Raw genomic sequence first — 23,610 nt, 5'->3', positions numbered from 1 at the left:
TCTCTAAATATAAGAATCGACTATGAATACCGACCTTACAAACACAAATGTGAAGGATTTGAGCAATCGTAAAACTCGGCCTATAAATATCTGTTTGAACTTATTATCGTTAATTAATTCTTGATGTTATCATTAATTATAATTTAAGATTAATGCCACTTAATCCATTAAAACATTTTTCGTCGTCTGCCTTGTCGTATCAAACATGTTGCAAATTGCGTCGAAGCCTTTTTAATTTCTCTAGCGGGAAAAATGTTAGAGGTGTTTGAACTACATCGTCCATCACTTTTATCGGAATGTAGAATATTTTCCGTAGAGGCCCGCGAGATGGGAAACCTGTCGTGCGCTTTTCTGTGCACGAAGATGAGAGCGGATCGTAAATCGCGATGGCTGCTTCTGGGTGAATGGGGTATATGACAGCATTTGGTAGGAGAACGGCACAAGGGAAAGTCATGACAGAAAACAATCTCGATGGCATAAGCCACTTCAGTCTTCCGTTGGCCTACGAACTTAGCTTTTTCAAATAAAATAACTTTCTTACAGAAAATTGCATGAAAGCATTAATAATTTATGCGTTTACTGCTAGTTTACCGAGGCGTAATATTAACGCAATGTTACTCTAATGATCTTTATATACGATCGTAACGTAACAAATGGATAAAAATAATTGTTCTTATAATAATATTGTACAGTATATATAATACACGCATAGTTATGTGATTGTAATATTGTCTAATTAATCGCAAGTAGCATGCATTGAAACTTACAATTCGTCAACGATGAATGAAGTCCTCCAAGTTCTCCCTAGTATCTGAAATCATTAAAGAATACAATTTGTCTCAACAATAAATCAGTGAATTATGTCACTACAATATATTACAATCCAGATATTTAAAAAATTCGACACGCAGATACGTTAATAATCGAAGTAAACGAATATAGTTTCCGTGTACAGAGACTGTCCGTGCCGGTCCTTTCAATAAGTCTTACGAACATGGTAATCGTCGGATCGAGGACAATAAATCAGTCCGCGACAAATGGGAACATACTTGTGGCGACACTTTCTTTATGCTAATTCTACAAGTAAATCGCGCATTTGCCATGATCCGCCGGTCTTTACCGACAGAAAGCGGCTACAGGTAAAGCGCACTATATGCGGCAATATTGCGACAAGACGATAGGAGGTGGGAGAAGAATGCGTAATTGTTTTGAAAGAGACCGAGCTTCGTTGTCGTCACCGCCGCCGCCGCCGCTGCTGCCGTCATCGTCGTCTTTCGTGTGGGATGTGTGAAAGGTGGCCTAGCCTGCCGACGCCGAGCATAAACGACGAGGACAGGTTTCGTTTCTTTCGCCGTCCACATATCCGCCATTCCGACCTCTCTTTTAACGCGATCCCGGCGCATGCACGAGCGCAGAAATCGCCAGTCCATAATGAATCACTGCACGAGCAATACGCGTAATTTTCCATTTATGTTGAAGCTAAAACCGACGCTTAATCAGCAAACGTATTTATTGGAAAATGGGAAATAAAAGAGTAAAAATATTATTTGATAAAAAAATCTCGTTCGATAAAATTTATACGATAATTTATATAAGATGTGATTAATTGATGTTCTAATGAGGTAATTCAAACCGTTACGTTTTTTTAATATTACAAAACTGTATAATAAAACGAATTTTCATAAAAGTAATACTTGGACTTTTTTGCGAAAACTTCGTACTCAATGTAAACATTTCAAGACTCAAATTAATTGAGTTAAGCACGCTATTGAACTGAATAATCGATACGTTGATTTTATCACTAGTCGAAGCATTCCAGGAAAAATTTCATTCGCATGTATTTTTGGAAATCCTCTGTGATCAAAAGCGGAAAAGATTCTCTCATTAAAATTTCCTCCTATTCTTCCTTTAAGATGCGCTCAAAACCGAGGAACTTTTCGCAGAGTTTCTATAACGTTCAAATTCTACGTCGAAATCGCGGAGATATTCGAGGAAGAATTTTTAACCACACGAGCATTCTTCGTCGGCGTATTCGCTACGTCGGAGCTATTCGAAATTTTGAAACAAGATGTATCCGTTCGTGAGAGGCAGTCGAGTGGAGGCATCAACAATAGGGATTATCAGCATTGGCTGATCCGACTTCAGGTTGATATTGGTCTCTCAAGCCCCGACATATTGTAATCACGCGAATATATTGTGCTCGTGCAATGCACGTTCGTCTCCCGGTCTCTCTCTCTCTCTCTCTCTCTCTCTCCTCCTCTTCGTGCTACACTATTCACCGATCCACCCCGAGCACCCTCTTTCGGTCTCTTTCTTCGCGTTCGTCCATTTCCCCCCAGCCTCTATCCCTGGCGCGATCAATGCTCTCCTATCCTACCGATAACTCGATAATATTACACGCGAAAACCGCTTCCGACGTGCTCGCCCAGTCAGCGAGCCACTTGTGCGAGCAAATAACCAGTTATCGGAAAACCGATTTTATTTTCGAGGAGAAGCGGTGGTCCTGATTTTTTTTTCGCTTATCCGCGCTATTCGACCCTCCTCCCCGTTCCATCTCTCGCTTTCTGGTCCTTCCTCTATTTTTTTCTTCAGTTTTGCTCTATATCTATGTACAGTGGAGAACAAAGATTGGTGCGATTAAGGTTGAACGACGCAATTCTCTTTCTAAACGTGAAAATTCGCGATGCCTTTTTTGTCAATCCTTTGATTCCGCTATTCTCACATGTACAAAATAAAAATTATTTTAACATTTTCTCTATCATATTGCGATATAGCTAGTATCTTTTAATATTATTTTCTAAAAAAAATTTATTTCTATTATATAAAATATATATTAATTACATAGGATAAATTACACCAAAGCATTTTTATTTATTTATTTTTTTTAGCATAATACTTTGAGTTTCCTCATCTTTGATTTAAGAATGTGAAATACTATCTGTTTTTCATACAGCCGCACTGTATAAATAAATTATTAAAGAAAGGGCATAAGAAAATAAATCTTTTTTAATTTATCTGGAAATTTTCATACATGAACATCATATATTTATTTAATTCTTTATAAAAATATACTGTGATTATGTGTTTTAGATTTTAAAAGAATCGATGGCAGAGAGGAACCAACAGCTCTCCGAACTGAAGAATCTTTTCGGTTATTTAGAAGAACATCGTTCTTTAAAGGATTACGATGGTTTGAAGACATCACGGTGAGTCTGCACAATGTTTTATATAATATGTACACGTCATTAACATAAAAATATTTATGAATGCTATAACAAACTTAGATAGTGTAATATGAGAGGAACATAATTAAACACGTGCAATGGAAAAAAGTGATAAATTTGTTTCTCAACATGAGTAAAATTTAATTTAATCATTAGTATATCTTGCACAATAAACTATGTACCATTTATATTTGATTATAATAATTAATTCTTTCAATCAAAATAATTTATTTCATGGTGCATAAAAAATTAAAAAAAAAACGTATAACCCATTTGCATTACATTTATACTGCATTCATATTTTTTTATCGCAAAGATAGTGTACATATCTACGTGTGTAATTTTGTAAAAACCGACGCGGTTATCCGCGGATCAAAACGGCAATGACATAGAAAAGAAAGAATCAATCGTACCAATTGAAGATTGATTATGTCGGTGTGTATCGACGACTGAGATTTAGCGCGGCAATGCAATTTCTTTGTCGTCTTCGCTTTGTAGCAGGACTTTTGCGCCTCTCCATCTTCAGCGCATCCTGGATCAATCCTTTCTCCTTCGATACCGGATCTACTACGGGTTTCGCGACAAAACGACCCAAGCGTTTGAACAAGTTTGCTGCAAGATTGATCTCAGATCTTTTTTGCCGCATCAGTCTTTTTGATATATTATTGCTTTTTTTCGGAATCTCAATACCTCAAATTTATGATATAATTAATTTTCGATCTGAGTAGCTTAGAATAATCTGTAAAAATTGTTTGATCAAAATCTCGATTCTGACGAGAAAATTCATAAATACTAATATTAAAAATAGTCTATAAAAAGTTAAATTAAATGACTGCAAACTAACATTTTTAAACTTACGCTCGATTAATCATTTATAAAAAATTTCAAAAAATATAGTTATTACGAAATGCCAAATTTGGAGATTATACAAAGGACTAATTAGATTCAAGATCGCTGATATTACTTTCAATTAATATCAATTAATTTTATTCATGCATATCGTTTAATCAGGCCCATCTCCTGGGGAAGATATCGTAAACTTATTTCCGGCAACGCAACGGTATAATACTATTATACGCGAAATGCGATCGATTATCTGAGGATTGAAAGTATATACAATGTTTAAGCGTGTCTTACATTTACATAGAATATAGATCATCGATAACTAAGCTGTTAAAGGTAAAAAGTTCTTAAAAAATTGCGACCCAAGTCATATGATTCTTATCATATCTTAATATTTCATTATCTCATTTTGTAAGATAGTTTTACACAAATTTTGAGAAGAATTTTCTTCTGATTCTGCTGGGTCAAAATTCTGATGACATTTATACACAATATAAATTATAACAAATCATAATATTGCCAAGCAAGATAAAGAATATTTCGACAGAAAAAAATGCAAATAAAAATATAATGAATTTTAGCTTATATTAATGTGATGATTATTTTATTAACAACTTAAAATCTCAATATAATAGTTTTATGTAACAAATTTTACAAGAAAATAACTTATAATAACGTAAAAATATAGTTTAAAAACCACGCTTTCAGAGTTTAAAATAATTTAAATAACAAAAGAATTAAACAAGTTGTCAAGACTTGGTTGCTTTAAATAAAATATTCTAAACCAGTAAAATATTAGCAATTTACATTCTCTCGGTTGTGTCTTTGCATTGTAGAAATTTTGCTTAAGCATACGTACGTACCGGCTTAAACTGACTTGATTATACTTCTGTCATGCGAAAGTTATAACTACAATATACATTTACAACTATACATCGTCCGGAATGTCTTTACTGACATAGCACCGATTATGACCTGCAAGATTTTGCGATAAGAACAATAGAGTTATAAAGTTGTCAAACTGAATATCACGATATTATACTGAGATATAACGTAAATGTAGTAGATTTAGCAAAGAATTTTACAACGTATTATATCACTGGCTTTATCGTATGCATTAAAATTTCATAAACTTTTTGCTGCTAATGAAAGAATTTTAATACTCCAACATATGGATTCATTCTCCTGTCTTTAGTAAATTTATAAAAGAACTTCAAATAAGTAAGTACATAAAGTCTTAAATATATACAAAACATAAAACAAAAAATTGTTAATTAAACACTACAACGTTATTCAATTTTGTTATGCATATATAAATATGCCGTACAGTATTAACTTGGCTATTTATAAACGAGAATAACTTTGGCTGGCGATTTTAATCGCATCGACTTTTGCGGCATAGGTACGCAACAAAAATTATTCACAGGGTCATGCAATTTAAACGCATACGTGCACGTATGCCCTCGCCGTCGATAACGTTTTCGACGTCAGCCACGTCAACTCGTTTCTCTCGAACGTGCGCATAAATCCCTTTATGAGCGTCGTGTCACGAATTCACGGCTTGTCGCCGATTTTATTGCATGGCAGATTGCTCGACGTAGTCGCGGCTTTTACGCCGCTGGATAGAAGTATCGAAACTTCCGGCATTCCGTCTGACGATGCGCGGGAGAGAGGCCCCGAGCGCAAGGTGCATACGCACGGCGTGTCGAACGTGCGGCGTGTGCGCCAGACGCATAGATGCGGTATAAATGCATATCTCCGTAATGTACGGACCGTCTCGAATTTAGCCCGTCGAAGCGCGTGACGATGTTCTTTTAACGGGTTGAGTGGCTATATGTTATAAAGTCGATATTTCCGTATTGATAGGATACTTGCGCGCACGACTTTATAGGATGCTTTAGTCTCCTTTATGTAAATCTTTATGTATTATCCAAGATTTGTAAAATCTTTGATAAAAGAATTTTTTTTAAAGAATGTCCGAAGGAAATCAAGATTTATTAAAAGTACTAATTATAAGACCAACCGTACATTGAGAAAAAAACTTTTTTGAAAATAAAGTATTTAGCCATATTTAGTTCAACTAAACATTGGGTTGATTCAATAATTATTTAGTTGCATAAAAAAGTGTAGTTTATTCGTGTCAACCATAAACATTTTTTAATTAAGAATTAACTAATCAATTCAATATTCAGTTGAACGTATCGGATTAAATATTTTAGTTTTTCAACAAATTTTGTTCTCAGTGTAGTATCGTCGGGATATTAAAAAAGTAATATTTTATTTTACACTCTGTATGAAGCATCTCAATATTTTTTAAATATTTAGTTCAGAAGACGGGTAAAAGTTCTTTTTCTCGTCTACCGAAAGTAGACCAGTTTTATTTATTGTAACTATTTAAAGCACAAGATAATCAGTTAATATTATCCACTTTCGTGACGTTATATTGCGAAAGAAGTAGAACTTTTCTGTTTCATACGTGCCTTTCGACATCAGACAGGACGATTGATATAGAAACCCGCGTGACTTAAAGCTATAATTCAACTCAGTGATAATTGTCGCGAATTAGTTCTCTAAATCAGTCGTACACCCTTACATTCTCTGCCTCAGTTTCCCCCACTCGCACTTATCGCCAATAAATGGCGGCTCTTTCCTTTCCCTCGAGTCGCGTGATCGCTTGGCGTAAATAACAATTAAATAAAACTCGGGGTACGAACTCGCCCTCATTTCCTGTCCACTTTTTCTATCTTTAGCCACTGGTGAATTATACCGTTGTCATCATAAATCCCACTTATCCGCGATACGCATAACGACTGATAATTAGATGAACCATCAGTTCGCGAGAATTTTGTCTGATCTCATTTCGTCACTTTTCTTATTCTATTTTTTTTTTTCGGAACAGTGTGTTGATACAATATCTTTTAAGTTATATTATTGTAATAGCAAATTTTGAATTATAATTAAATACCGATTGAATTAATGTAAAGATTAATTGCTGATATCGGCGAACAATGATATAATGAGATGTATGCAACGATCTAATTAAATAGGTAATGGATCGTTTTAATGTGCTAATTTATATTGATAATAAATCTCGCATTGCAATTGCGGATAATACAGATAAATTTCCGATAATCGGGGCGGGGCGATAAATTTCTTCCAAAACGGTCGATCGGATGCAGGTGTATTACAGGTGCAATACCTGTCGCCAGGTATGATCGCGCACATGGGGCAGGTGATTGCCGACAGAATCATTCCTTTGTGATCTGGAATTGATCTTGATGGACTGACCTTGTAATACATAGGCGCCAAATTTTGATATATTCCTTCTAACGTATCTAGATGTTGTCATTATCTGAAATTTATTCGCAGCGCCGATGAACGTGGCGCAAATGCTACTCGCGTTTTAATTCCGACGTGTGTATTAATTGCCAACATCCATAATCTCGATAAATGACGGTAGAAGGATGGTAGAAGCAATTGTATTTCATCTACGGGAAATGCTGATTCGCGTATAAAACACGGTTGTAGAAAAAACTGTAATTAATGTGTATCCATTGCGAAGAATATTCATATTAATGACGAACATTATCGGTTGCTATATGAATGCCTGTATGTGAAATATGTTGATAATGTTACGAGGAGATACGCATGAGCATAATTTTGAATATCATCGAGTCTCGTAATCGAAATTATGTACACGCATGTTTCTCGTTCCTTATCCATTATTTAACTCTCATTCATATTCCCTCCTCCCTCTCCTTTTTCTTCTCTCTCTTTCTCTCAATTCTGGCAGAGAGTACGATTATATAATCCTCTTACCCCTTTTCACGGGGAAATATCCAAGAGTATACAGGTGTAAGACACATGTATGTAACGGATTCCACCTGCAATACGACCAGCAGTTAACTCCTAATTAAGAGTATCGCTCTTTATCGTTGATCGTTTCGTAGCAATCCGCCAGACGCGTATTTCGCAGAATTTATTCACACACGTCGGTCCGAGTTTAGCATTAGATACGACCGCGACGTACGGTAATTACCGGTGCGATAAAAATCAACTTTATTTTCCCGTGTCGAAGTCCTTTTAAATGGAAACGATTTTCATTATGCGAAGAAAACGAGTGTACGCCAGACAGTTTTTCATAAGGGAGATTAAATTTAATGAACGCTTACGGGCAACGCTTCGTAAGGCGGGACGGGACCGCGGTTTCTGGCTCGGTTGTACGTACAAATCCGTTGCCTGTGAAACAATCATTATTCCCGACAGATCGCCTACGTTATTGAGCAAGAACGGGACTTCCGTCGGGGAATCAGATACCACCACTCGCATGTGCAACGCGGCCAGATGCGCACACCTAGGAATCCACCTATCCTCTCCGCGTACCTGCCTGCCTACCTGCGATTCCCCGCGTGCATCCGTGTAGGAAGCGCCTGTGCACAGATTACAAAGTGGATATTGGCTGCACGAGCTGCATTCTCTATGATCTGTGCCATAGTGCAGATGGACCAGGCTTAAAGGCATCTCCACAACGCGCGCGGAATGATTCTTAAATCAAGCCTTCGTAACGCAGAATCACACGAACGTTGAAGCTTTGCAAATTACTCTCTTCATTTTCCCCATATAGATTCGGATTGTTCTCTTTTACGTCAAATCGTGTATTTTTAGTGTAATAAAATTAATTGCTCGTAATTTGCAAAAAGCATGATAACCCATACGTGTTACGTATGACGGAAGAATAATTTTTTCCTAAAGTTACTTATATCTTTTTTGTATTTTTGATGCTTTCATTGTGAACGTAGCCTGCAATTAGAATCGGTCGACACATGTGTGCTCTATCGGAACGTAGAACGAGAGCCTATGGAAATTGGCAATTATCGCAACCCATAACTAAAGGTCTTAGTCGTGCGCTCTATCGAGACATAAGGTTTGCACGCAGTGTCGGGGGTCGGAGTGCAGGGTCATTACGCAATAATTAGAAATTAAAAAGCGCCGCGGTGTCTGCGTTTCCCCCTCGCATTAGCTATCTCTACCTAATGCACCACCCTTCCGCGTTAGAGGTTCTCTTTCATCCTCCTGCCTGGTATATCCTGCATCATGGTTAGTTCGTTGCAGTTAAGCGTATCGTCAGCTGGCGAATTGCATTTCTGCAACGATGTCCATACGACGCGACGGGTTAACGAACCCACCGCCTACTACGTTCCCTTCGTCCTACCCAATTTCTTTTATGATGCAGAACATCGAAGAGGAGAGGCAAGGACATCAAATTGCCGTCAGAATACACGCAGGTAGTAGCGGCTGGTAAACATCGCTTGAGGAACTGACCTTCTCCTCTTCAAGTCTCATTATACCTCGGTTTATCTTCTTGTGGCGTAATGCGCGGCCGAATGAAAGATCGATGGCTTTCAACGGCTTCCAATAAATCTGCATTTCGTGCTTGCGTATAACTGTTCGCTGCTCACAAGCTTAATGCCACAAGTCATATTTGATCATGTAGACGTATTTCGTTACATAATTTTATTCGAAAGTATATATATCATTAATGTATGTGAGCAGTTTAATGTTTTTGTATATTAAAATTAAACAATAGCAAATTTGTAAAAAAAAAACAGTTTATTTCACGTTGCATTTTATAAAATTTTATTTAAGAGAAACATATTAATTTAACATTTTGTTATAGACACTTATTGTTACTTTATCAGTATTTTGATTTTGATTTTCATTATAAAAAAATGATTTTGATAACTATAAGATAAAATCATATTTTTTTATAAAGAGGTATAAAACCTAAATTTCGCATTAAATTTTATTTTTAAACAACGAGTATTTTAGGATTTGCGAAATTTAATTCAATGTTTCCTATATAAAATCTATTGACTCATCGTTTAACAGGTAGACACAAATGTGATTAGTATATAATATGCTTTCGCCAAGACGATGCGTTAATCTCGACGTTAATCTTTCTAAGTAGCTCGCAGATAGTAAACAACTTTATGATTTATTACAAAAATGCCCGCGAAATAGGAAACCGTGCACGTGCTGGCGCATTTTCATCTACGATTGTGCACGGTATGAAAGGCTGGCAAGTTACAGGAGTATCCATCTGTCCATGGCATGGTTTTCATGTGGGAAAGAACTCTCCTCTTTGCTTGGAGTAACGCCCAGGGAACTGGTTTCTACCTTCGCCTTCTCCTCGTTCCTAGATCCTACCTCGGACCTTTCTCCTTCCTCGCTACGAGAGAAACGTCTCCGCGGATCCTGGATTTTATGAGTTTCTAATGAGAAGGGATTGCATTAGCATGCAGTGCAACCGCGCGAACGACACGTTATATCCTCCTTCTTGATGCGTTGCACATGTAACAAGGCGGAACACCAAGCTATTTTTATTTCACTTCGATAGATGGAGAACGCGCTCAAAGAATGCCTTCCAACTTTTCGAGGATTTCGTTAAGAACGTATATAATTTATATATGTACAACCAAAAAATTCAAGGAAAGATTTGATCCATGCCAATAGCATGTGATGTGTCAGTTTTGATTATATTGCTTAAGTTTATATGTTACTATAACATGATAGCGGTTAATTTAATAATACGTTTTACTTCCAATTTTTTCCACATAGCTTTTAATTTAAATAATTAGCTTTTTGTCGCTCGTAAATCAGATATACCGGTATGCTTTTGTACTTTGTAATATTGCAACGAAAAACCTTTCCGAAACACTCTGTTCCTAAATTAACGAATTATTATTTTGTATAATTATAATATCTGTAATCGGCGAATACATACTGATTAATTATTAATTATTAATTATTAAATACAATTATATTTGTTCTTTGTTGTTTTTAATTTTAACAGTTAAATGAAAACTTTTAAAATCACATAGAGTTTTAATAATTTTAAATATAATTAACACACTTCTTACAATTATTATATTAGATAATATGTATCTTTTTTACTTTAATGTTTTCATTTTTATATACTTACAATTGGAAATAATTTAATATTTTATTTTACTTATCAAATATCATAAATCAATTATTATAAAATGATATTGCGATTTCGAACACAAGACTTTAGCTTTAGTAGATTTTATTAATTAGGTATAATTAAATAAACGCTGCATTGCACTGTTATTATATACATAAATATGACTCTAAAATTCATAGAGTAAAACTTTAAAAGAGTGAAAATTTACTTCTTTAGTATGAAAATTAGATTTTTCACTTTACACGATTTAAAGACATGTTTTAGTTTCGAAATAATTCATTATATTTCGTATGTATATTAAATAAAGTCCATGCGTATATTTTTGTTGATACGTCTACGAAATATATATATGAACATATTAAATATGTATTCTATTCTATTGACATCTGCGATTCTAATGCATTATTGCCATCATCGTTATCAATTATCATGCCTATAGGCCTATATATTTTGATCTGGTATGTGTTTATTCCGCGAATTGGCATTTGAATAAATGAATACGATAACGCAAGGCTTGTACGATAGCCATAAAATGCGTGGAATGTGTATACACACCCTGCATTCTGTACTTACGAGCCGCGAGTATCGCGGCATCTGCATCACATCACAAAATAACGATTCGATTACCGCTAATATACGAAAATAGCGTAAGTACAGGCTGCACACTCGAATCGAAACGTAGCGCAATTCCATTCGATTATAATCGCCGGCCCTTTATCCACCAGCCGCGCGTCCTGTTCGATCATTCGATTAAAATTACACGAAAACATTACTCGGCCCGATCGGCAGATGCACAGTAGGAACGAATGGATTTCGAATGCATGAGCGTTCCAAGGCGTGTTTGTCTTCCCGTTGGATCGGCCCAGGCGCATACCGACGTTACCATAATAATTGATCCACGATAGGATCAGTATCAATACCATGCAAAGTCATTCCAGATGATTGGCCATGACCGCGACGTAACGGAAAAGAGAAATCTTTTTTTATCCCTCTTTACGCGCGCGCGCGCACTTGAGGACATCGAATGTTAGTCGCGATATCTCATAACACGGTATTCACAAATGAAAAATTTTACTAATTAGTACAAAACGCATGAGTATTAATTATTATACATTTTAATAAAAATGTATGCATTGATAAATATTGAAAATTTATGCGTTTAATTTTGGCACCGTTTCATCGAAAAGTGATCATTGCTTATTATTTAATCATATTCTACGCATAGTAGACGCCAATACATTATCTTGCACGCCATTTTTTACTTTATCTCTTATTATAACAACTTTCTCGATATTATTATTACATTATATCTGTGTGAATTTGAAAAAAATAGCAATACTAGATTGAGAAAAAAGATAATTTTATCTAAATATAATTTTATTAATATAATATAATAATTATAGTACAATGAGTTCAGAAAATTAAATTTATAAAGAAACTTAGCAAGAAATACATAAGATTTTAATTAATCCTAAATATAAAATTCTATTATTCTTTTACTCTATTATACTAGTTTATAAAATATTTTTTTATTTGCAAAATTCGTTTATGGCGTTTCTCAATCTCTTGCCAACAAATTAATCATATTAATCCGATAAACTGCAGATATTAAATCGTTTGTATATCATGATTCTGTTTCTTCCCCCTTTTCCAGAGCAACCTGGCTCATCCATTTTATCTTCAATTAATTCTCCTTCGGATTAATTAAATCCATCCCGTTTATGGCGTCCGCAAATACTTCCTGATTACTAATCGTACAAGATTGTAAATAACATTATATACACTATCTCATACGCAAAGCCAAACTGCATTAATTATTGACAGAAATGCGTTTCTTAATATCTTTCCAATTAATTAAATTATGGAATTCGTATTAAGAGAACCGCCATCAGCTTCCAACGTAATTCTTTATTTTCTCGGACAAATTAATTTTCCAGTTAATTATTTCTTATTTAAATTGGAGAAACAAAATATTATTAATTCCGTTATTCTCAAACTAATTTTTATATAAGATCCTGCACGATTAAGAAATAATAGAATTTTTTCACTGTATATTTTTTAATTCAGCATAATATAATTTATTATTTAGCAGTTCTACTACATAATAAATTCGTAGTTATTTTCTCTTAATAAAGCTCTTAATTTTAAGTTATTAAACTCCTTAGTCTTATACTGAGTTTCGAAATGTAATTAAAATAAGTATATTTAAAGATTGTAATTTGATCAGAAAAAATTTTATACACAATTTTATATTCAGTATTTATACTACACAGTTTAATTATATATATAAAAATCAATCTAATTTTTATAAAATTATCTATTTTCATATTACCTGCATCTACATTTTAAAAATTTATTCCTGAATAGTAAGTATTATCAAATTCTAATAAATTATAGATAATAAGATTTCTATTAAAAACATATCTTTATGTAATGTAAAAGCACAAATGAAATGCGACATTATGTATATACATTACGTTTCTTGTTGTGTATCATTTATAGCACGCTCTAACACATTTCTTCCTCGAAGGAACATTAAATATGAGCATTCTATGTCCAAATGAATTTATATAAACGTCTCATGCACATATTATGTCCTTTGGAGCACAAAATGGAAGAGTCGGTAAACACTATTACATATTATCCATGCATTAAGGCCCCAAGCTAGCGGAGGCAATATTACGTCGTTCATAGCTAATATATACACCAGTTACGGGAAAACTCAAAGACTTTGGGTAAGAGAGTTTAACGCCTTGTCGCTTATTTCTGTCGTTTGGATCGCGCGTTTTACGGAGTCCCGTACTTCCATCAATTTTTCTCAATGCTTCCCGCTGCTCGACACTATCACTGTACACAGCGTGATTACTAATAGCACGATGTCATAATATACATTAATATGTATAATACTGCGTTGTTGATCTGCATCTGAATGCACGAATGTACTAGCTCCAATTAATTGGACATCACTTGAAATCTTCCCGTAGATCCGAGACTGTCCTTGCGTTTCCGCATATATATCTCGTCGACTGTCTCAATTATGCACATATGTATCTTCTTTCACTTGTCGTTTGACAAGATACGCTTATGCGATATTGCATAGGCATTGAATATTTATATGAAGTTCTTTGGTAACCCATACAATATTTGTAATTCTTATTATTGCGCTTGTTTTTCGTTCTCGTTCTTGTCTTTTTTATATAACTTTTGAGCTTTATTTTTTTTTATTATATGTATATAAATTTTCAATCAATTCTCATATATTTTTTAAATAATATTTTAAATCAATCTAATTATTGATGTAATACATTATTTTGATGATAGTGATTAATTAATTATAAAGCATTAAATCTCATATAAAGTAGTGCTTTATAGAACAACGTTCGACATTACCAACTGCTATACCTACGACTAGAATTACTACTCTGCAAAAAGGGATAAATCCAATTTGCTTGTATAATAATAATTCACGATTATTATTTGTTGTTTCTTTGTACATCTCTCCAACAGATTTTTCTTGTCGGCGTAGTAAGTATCACTTACAACGCGAAGAGAATATTAGGTCTCCAGACGTTCGCAGTTTCAAGTATGCTTGAAAATAGAATGAAGTTTAGTCCTAAGCCGATCATGATAAATTAAATTCATTCAAATAGCAAGAACGATCACATTCTGGAGTACTCGCTCAGGCGAAACGGAAGACTAATGTCACAAGAAACGCAATTTATTATGCGATACGGAAAAAATATGGTTCTTGATGTATTTTATATGGTTACGCACGCTTAGCGAAGGCGATACACTGTACGAGTCTTATCGTAACCCCCGTCGTGTAGACTTATATTAACATACATAACGATTATCGAAACACGAAGAACTCAATAATTAGGTGCGCGTTCAAATTGCATGAGTAATGCTACAAAGTTAATTTTGCATGCAGATTAAGTTGCAGATGAGAAACGACAAAAATAATTATAGAATCGCGCGCGCCAATTCAATTTTGTAGCGGGACAAAATCGTTTTCTTCGTCGTGAAAGAATAAATAAATTAAATAATACTTTATCGTGTAATGAACGATATTAAAGTATCCTGAATAATCAATGGCTTATCCGACTCGTCGTGATTTAATCTGATTTGCAAGGTCCATTACTCGAATGTCCTGTACAAATTATCCTAATCGTATTTAAGTTTCAATTAAAGCCATGACAGAGGAAATAGACGATCTATAAATGCGAAGCTTATAACGTTCCTCCTTTACGTTTCGTTGATTCGAAAAAATCTCGGAAGAAGACTCGAGCTCGCGGAGATGCATGGCTCGTTCGATGGCGCAGTTTACAAGCCGATACAGTAGCTAGACGGCCATGAATTCCAATACAGACGTTACAAGGATGGATCCTCCCATTTACGACGACGATCTTTCGCGCGTAGCCGGGCAAAAAGTCACGAAGGCACGACGTGGTGATAGGTTCGGCGCCTCTGGTTGTCGCGAATCCCGTGGATATAACTTCCTATTACCGAGCGATATACGATGAGAGAAAGGGGGTGAGGTGGGGAGGTGGGGTGGTTGCGCGAAGGGTGGTCGGCGGGATCGTTCGAGCAGAAAGGGTGTCTCTCGTGTGCCAAAAGAGAGGCGTGCATTAGGAGATTGTGTTCGACAGTTGTTTACGACTATCTCCTAACCGCCGTCTTCCTCGTCTCGCCGCCCTTTGTGTCGCGAATCTCCGACCGGCGTGTATCTACGTACGGAGATCTCGGGTGCTCTTTATCTGGCCTTCTCGGTTGCCTGCGAAACTACCCTGCCCGCACTCCGCGCTCTTCAGCAAGCGTTGCATCGAGGAACGGCAAAGGCGCGTATTTACGTCGTTGCGCTCACATAACTCCGACCGACAAACTGGCAAGCCTTTCTTCTTGTCTCTGTCTCTTCTTCTCCTCCTCCTCCCTTTCCGATTTCCCCAGGTCTTACTCTTCTCTACTTTTCTTGCAATCTCGGTGAAGTACTTCAAGGATCGTCTTCCAATCGTCCACCCCCTCGCGTGTCGTCTACGATTTCGGGGTGGGTACGCGAGCGAAAACGTCTAGACCTGCCCGCGATTTCTTTATCCGCGACACTGTCACGACTCGACTGTCGCGATACATCAATTGTCGTTCAATATCGCTCATTTCGTTTGCTTTGCACTTTCAAAATTGATTATTTTTTACATAAATACATATATGTGTATATTTGATTTATACACGGAAACAACAGTTTAACTTGATTGCTAGGATGTCAAAACTGTTTGCAGCATCATTAATCATGCTTGGGCATCCTGCAAAATTATTTTGATGGCCCAACATAAAATTATTTTCTGATTTGTATCTAACTAAATTTTCAGATGCTAAAATAAAATTATTTTGTACATTATATTTATATTTCATATGCTGTGTGATTTATATTACTATAATATTATTTCATACTTTGTTTATAAATTTATTTTCTAGATTATTTTATATATAAATTATATAATGATTTTTTTCGGTAGCAGTTTTTTCTCGTGCAAAATTAATGTTTAGATTATACAGAAATAATCTTCGTAACGTAGATTTTGACATTTGCCGATGATAGACGTAATAGAAGTGCAATCACTACGCTTGAGGAAGGAGCTGCCACACAGCGCAAACGCGTACTATATTCTTATGTGATGAGAAAAGGCAACTGCGCAGCCATAAGCAATAAATTTTGCATTGAACTTTTTACTGATTATATGTTGCTATACATATTTATTGCAAAATAACGTTACATGCATATTCACGCCGGAATTCGATTACTGCATATTTGTTTATTTATAGATATTTTTAGCAATATATTGTAGATTTATCGTCGTCCGATTAACTAGCTATTACTAAGCTCTTTTTAACATATAATTCTTAATATTTATTCTTACCTTCGCGGTGTAATCTCCGACAAATAATCTCAGCTCACTTGGGCGAACGTCGCGATTTGACTTTTATCTGAAGCCACCAGTCACGACTGGTCTAAAGTCTCGCGCTTTATAATCGGACTTTCTATTGCGGCGGATGTATGCATAGCGCGTCTATATCTTCCAACAAGTTGTCTAATCTGTTAAAGTCGCGATCGTCATCAGTTTCTGCAGATAGAACCCGTTCGCTTCCTGGAACCGGTGATCTGTACACCGGTCCGGAAAATGTAGCCTCGCTTGGTCCATTAATAACGCGGGGTCATCAAACGAGTCGCGCATTCGCGCGACGCGGGAAAAGTGTTTCGCGCGACGAGACCATTCTTAAATGGATGTCGAGTTATACGGCGCGGCGTTCACGATTGATGTGGCCTGGCGTCGCCGTCGTCGTTGCCGTCGTTTTGTTCGCGATGCACGCAACGCGCGCGCACGTCCCTCCTTTTATTTTCTATCGCCTGTCAATGCAACGCGCGCGATAAATTATACGCGGCTGTATCGCGGCACGTTAAGAGCTATCTGGTGATTGCCACACCGATACATGCAATTAACTCCAAACATGTGGAGTGTTCCTAGTTAACCTGGTGAAAGCTGCGAATATACATGTGTAATGCGCGCGAGATGTCGTCAAACGGCGGATTTTAGCGGCAAGTTTTCCAAGTAAAATATGTTAATTGTTTTTAGATATGACAATAAAATTGTATATTTTATAAACTTCGTTAAATAATATGCAATTTTTTCGTGCCTACGACAAAGTCGTGTACAAGTTATTATGCGTGGAACTTTTACAAATTTCACCGTCGATATACGTACGAGGAATTTATATTCCTGGATTCAAGAGTAGCCTTACCATTTTTACGAAATACGCTGCATATTTTTATCTCAACATATCGCCGAGGTACACGCGCGCGCGCGCGCGCCATGCATCGAACGAATAGAAGAACGAAATATTTCACGGAGCTTGCTAAAGTGCACAGACAGTTTTCTGTGCGCGGAAAGAGAAGAGGAAAGAGAGAGAGTCTTGGAGAGAGGAGGAGCCATCCAGTCGGATATCGACGAGGCAGATGAGCTACCAATAACTCAATGTGCGCTTATAAACTGATCAGACTTCCAACCACCCTTCTCCTCCTTCTCCTCCTTCAACATGGAGCCCCGACAAGACCTTCGATTCGACCCGGTTCCAATAGCTTCGAGTTCGTCTTACGCCCTCCATGACGACGACGACGACGACGACGACGACGACGACGACGACGACGACGTATTACTCCGGGACTCCTTCGCCAGAGAGTGAAATGCAAGCGAATTTACCGCACGATTTAACAGCCCCTCCGACCTACGTATTCATCTACCTTCTCTCGCATAGCCTGCAGACAGGCGCGAGAAGGAGACGTGAATACAGAGAGAACTGGAATTCCTCGTAACTCGAGGCTAACCGAGTTTGTTGTGCGCGCTTCAGCCGTGTGTATGCAACAAACTGCAATTCAATCGGATTCGTCCAGATTCCGTTGTACCTGCTGTCCCGGGGGAACGGCTTGCGCCTGGGATTGTGCCTGATTTTTCTCGAGTTTTTCAATTTTCAGCGAGACCGCTCGCTCGCGCGGAGGACATCGAGCGGAACGCCGCCGCGCCGCGTCGAAAGCCCCCTCGCGTGCACGAAGGCAACGCGTGTGCTCGTAAGGGACATTATAGTTAAGTTGTCGTGCCTAGGCTTATTGAATCGCAAATTAAACGAACCGCACTCTTCCGTGAATACGTGATACACGTGTGGATATTATTGCTATTTACGAAAAGAATAATTTTACTGCAGCATCTCAAATTTAGTTAGATACAGATCAGAAAATAATTTTATGTCGGACCATCAAAATAACTAAGTAGAAAGCCAAAGTATGATAATGTTGCTGCAAACAGTTTTGCACATTCTAACAACCAAATTAAACATCCGAAACAATTCTTTGCACTAATTAATAGCATAATACATTAATTATTAAAGATATAAATAAAGATGGAATGATGGAAAGGATTTCATTAATTTTGAAATTTTGTTGAAAATCGAGTTGTACATCGTAATTGTAATTTTATTCGCTAGTGTATTGAATTTTCTATATGGCGAAGAAGACATTTATAAATAATTAATTGTTTCGCTCTCAGGCAAACCAAGCGCAGATCTAAGATTCTTTATAGTGCTCTCCATGCGAGCTTATCTTTCAGCAAATATAGATAGAGCCTGTAACATGGTAATATCTCTGCAGCTTTGTAAGATGGCGGTATTCATTCAGGAGTAAAGAATCCCTATACACGAAGGTAGATCCAGTTGCATGCTTACGGGCGCACGAGTACCTACACCATCAGCAAGGGGAGACTATCGATCTCATCGAAACATGGTCGCATCGAATCTCGTTTACCGAGGGGTTCCACGAGGACTAGTAAAATCGAAGCAGTAAATTTAAGGATTTTACTTCACGGGAAATAAATTTATTTCTTGCGTTTGGTTTTGCGATAAGAGAGAAATTTCAAAGTGAAACAGCGGGGAAATCAACAAGAGAAGTCATCGATCTACTCGCCCAGTACAAGTGTTATCGACTAAGTTATCCGATGAGGTTAATCTGTAGATAAAATTCGTCGTCATTTGTGCGAGTTCAAAAGTTGAATGTTATAATTTCTTTTTCTTATTATCCAGTGTTCCGTCTAGCTTACGTTCAATCATTTTGAATCTATCTTGACATATCCTACATCAGAAAACATATTTAATCAGATTCATGGATGTAACGTACGTGCACCCACACGCAATAGCCATCCAGACGAAATATATACATACATACATACATACATATGTAGATAAGTACATTTAACTCGACCGCGAACTGCCTTCCGTTTCATAAAACGTTGAGAGATTATTGCGCATTAATGATATATTTCTCCGACCGTTCTAGAAATACAGTCGAATCCATTTCAAAGACATTTCATTCGCAATTATTTAACTATTATTTTATACAAAATAGTTTCATGCATTATGTATTACGATAAAATGTCTCTTGTTATACTGAAAGCCATTTTACAGCCATTGAATACATATATGAATATATTATCATTTTATTATGTTATATTTTTCAATTTATTTTGCAAAATAAGGAAACAGAAGATTACCGTTTGTTTTCTATATCGTATGTTACATAAAAAAAAGACATAAAAACGAATCCAAGAAACAACGTATTTCACTAGCTTCGAATCGTACACACTCTTAGTCAAAGTATTTTTTATGACACATCTCGTGCTCGCAGAAATAAAATTGCGCCTGTGATCTCTTTTTTTTTCAGTAGAACAGAAGATCGCTCACGGCTTTACTTCTAAGAAAGATACAGAATATAGCCAACTGTTACCTCGCCAGTTTTATAAACCATTAAATGTATTTATCCCGTTGTCACGTTGTTTTTTATTGCATCGTCATAAACGTCATTTTGTCAACAATGAAATTAATGTCTTACATTTTTTTTATCTATGATCTTAAAATACTTCCTGGTAACATACAGCTTGATTTACGATATTCTCAAGATGTTACGCAGCTATTGTGCAGTTCTTTTAAAGGCTATCTACCGCGCATTATAGGCCGACAGATGGTTGTTTCCTAATGTATACATGTATCAATATGTGTATACATTTTTTAATGCGCTATAAAATGATTAAGAGAACGAATCGATTTCATATCTATTGTGAGTTTGATACATTTCATCATCGTGCTCCCAATTTGAATCGTCTAAACTTGCCGAATTTCTATAATTACTCAATTATGAATCTAAATTTTTATCCAACTGACTTATCTTTTACATTTTTATATTTATTTTATTATTTACAAATCAACATGGAAAAGAACAGATCATGGTCAAGTTAACAAGATACGTTTGATTAAATAAATTTTGGTGAAAACAAACTGAATTTATTTAGTTAATGTAAACAAATATTTTGGTGTGCAACCAAAACATTTAGATATGATCGTTGTACAAATTTGATTACCATATTCTGATTGGACCTACAAAACTTCTGGTACATAACAGTATGCAGCACCATCATTAGATGGATATGGCAGCATTCTATTTTTCGTTAAAAAAAAACATGCGATAAAATAAAAACCACAATTTATACAATTTTTCACTGATATTCTCAAGATTTCTTTTGCGAGTTTCTAAAATTAGGTTCAAAGATGGAAGAAAATGAGAGATGTATCTTGACAGTATAGTTTTAGCTCTGTACAAAAATGAATTCGGAAATCCGATAATTCCTAAGAAATCCGATTCGTTTTAATTAAACAGACATACCGATTGAATTTATCAAATTTCCAATTAATGCAACCAGATTTTTTTAATGTAGTCGAAATCAGAATACATACAATCAAATTTGGTCTGGTTATTTTATTGAAAATGGATCGTTCATATTTCACCAACTGACAAATTGTCATATCGTTATATCCATAGTATTTCAGATTAATTCAATCAACTTTTTTTCAGTGAACATGTACGCGAACAGTTTATTATTCGTTGACGTTGCATAGACGAGCATCATTGTATGAATTCTTTTAAACGGACTAAAAGATTGTTTTTTAAATAAATGTATTGAAATTATTTCATTTTTTGCATATTATTTAAAAAATAAACTTATTTAATGTAGAGAATTGTTATTTTTGTTTCTTTTTTTCTGTAAAGAGCCACGTGAGAATAATTAACACGCGACATTCCCGAATTCGAGACATGCTTTTCGGTGTTCCTCACCTCGTTCGTTCGATCGATGTTTTTCAAGCGCGCGAGTCCCGATGGGGTCGTAATGCCAGAATGGAAGAGTTCAATTCCGTATGCAAATGCGTCCCTCTCTTACGACATCTCACGCGCACCGGGAACCCCCAGCGTGGCGACCGACTTGGGAATTTGAAAAGCCACCACCTGAGAACGTGTCAATCGGTCGACATAATTCGATTTGAATAATGAGCGGAGGTCCCCTACGCAAATCGCGTCCATTATGGTGAGTCTAACGCGCGTAACGGTTCCACGCTTCTCAACGTTATTGTACGCAACGGATTTTGTTAAGATCAAGCTTGTGCGAAAGGTGCTGCGAATGTTGGGAATTTTTGTTGTGAGTCACGAGTAAGCAAAAATTAAGATGTATAAAGAATCATTATTATTTTGTTTAGAACGGCTTTGTTTAGAAATCTTAATTAAACCGTATTCAAAAAAGAACATTAAGATGCAACATATAGTTTGATACTTTTTACATCAACAAAAGCTAATTATTACACACAATGATAACTGCTAAAATGCCGTGTACTAATTATAAGTAAATTTTACACACTGCGGAATGCTGAATTTTGATACTTTCTATTACCTTTTTAATTTTAGTATTCAAATTAAATGTTTAATTCATAAAAATACCCCTATTTCTCTTTTAGAAAAACTTATCATTATCTATTAATAAGTCTTTTATAAAAAAATATTTTCTAATCTATAGCAGGTATTTATTTAAATGGATATATATACATTAGAATCGTTTTATAATATTGCTACTCAACTTCTCGAATCGTTTCGGAGCTTTTCTTTTTTATTTTATACATACATACTCAATAAACTTTTACAAATTCATTATTTTAAAATCAAAGAAATTTAATAACTCACCGAACCGATGCGCAGCAGCGGAGTTGTAACACAGCTTACATCTGTAAAGTGCATATATAAATTCAAATTATAATAGCGTCCAAAAAAACTTTTTATATTAACTTAAAGAAAGTCGTAATTTTTTAAAAATAATTATTTAAAACAAGTGACAAATTATTAAATAGATGTAATATTTTATTTGTCCATAAATTTACGAAATAACAAATAAATATTTTGTATGGAAATGTACTTTTTCTCTCAATTGTTTTCTTTTTTTGCATACATGATCTTTTAACTTGGGAAAAAAATTAATAAATTAAAGTTTGTCTTTTAAAAATAGCTTTTTAATTTTATTATGTAACTTTTTAACTAGTTAAAACTACTCAACGGATTATATAAAATATCTATTATTAAGCTGACACAGTCATTTTAGCACACTCAAATGCGACTCATACAGAAACTTATTTGTTACTTTTTTGCTCTATCAAAATTTTTGTGCGGCAGCTCCATTAAAGTCCATAGTCAAATCAGCAAAGATAGCAAAAACAAATAACAATTGGAAATAGGACCGAAGCATGAAAAAACATTGAAATTAATCACAAAGTAATTAATTCATAAATCTCATTTACCTCGTGGTTACTCCGCCGTTGCTTGGTGCCTCTCAGGTCCTCCTCCTTTCTTGTTTCTGCTTGTTGCTTTTTTATGGCACTAGCACTCACGAAAATACTACTACTTACCAATAATCGCCTCACGATCGCGCGACTTCTGGACGCCACTCGCGTGCACGACGCGCAATTCATTACGACAACGGGAAGTTAACATGAAACGACAAAAACGTTATCCGCATCCACTCGTCATCCGTGACGCCCGCGCCGTCGAGGAAGTTAACGCAGTAGATGACGAGCACAGGAATACGTGCGGTCTCCTTCACGCCGCGCCGCGCGGCGTAGCATAACCTCTCGACCGCTTGGCCGGAGCCGTTG

General features: G+C 35.9%; 1 protein-coding gene across 1 annotated transcript in view; it reads left to right on the top strand.

Moving 5' to 3' along the window:
• The window catches only part of LOC105208087 (UPF0489 protein C5orf22 homolog), a 619,399-nt gene that overhangs the window by 493,894 nt on the left and 101,895 nt on the right, over positions 1–23,610 (top strand). The window contains exon 6 of the mRNA XM_039448948.1: positions 3,091–3,206. Coding sequence (XP_039304882.1) covers positions 3,091–3,206 — 116 coding nt within the window. The remainder of the gene's footprint in view (positions 1–3,090; positions 3,207–23,610) is intronic.

The sequence above is a fragment of the Solenopsis invicta genome, chromosome 1 (genome assembly GCF_016802725.1).
Source record: "Solenopsis invicta isolate M01_SB chromosome 1, UNIL_Sinv_3.0, whole genome shotgun sequence".
In the NCBI taxonomy this organism is placed as follows: Eukaryota; Metazoa; Arthropoda; class Insecta; order Hymenoptera; family Formicidae; genus Solenopsis; species Solenopsis invicta.
This window is presented reverse-complemented; position numbering and strand designations above follow the sequence as displayed.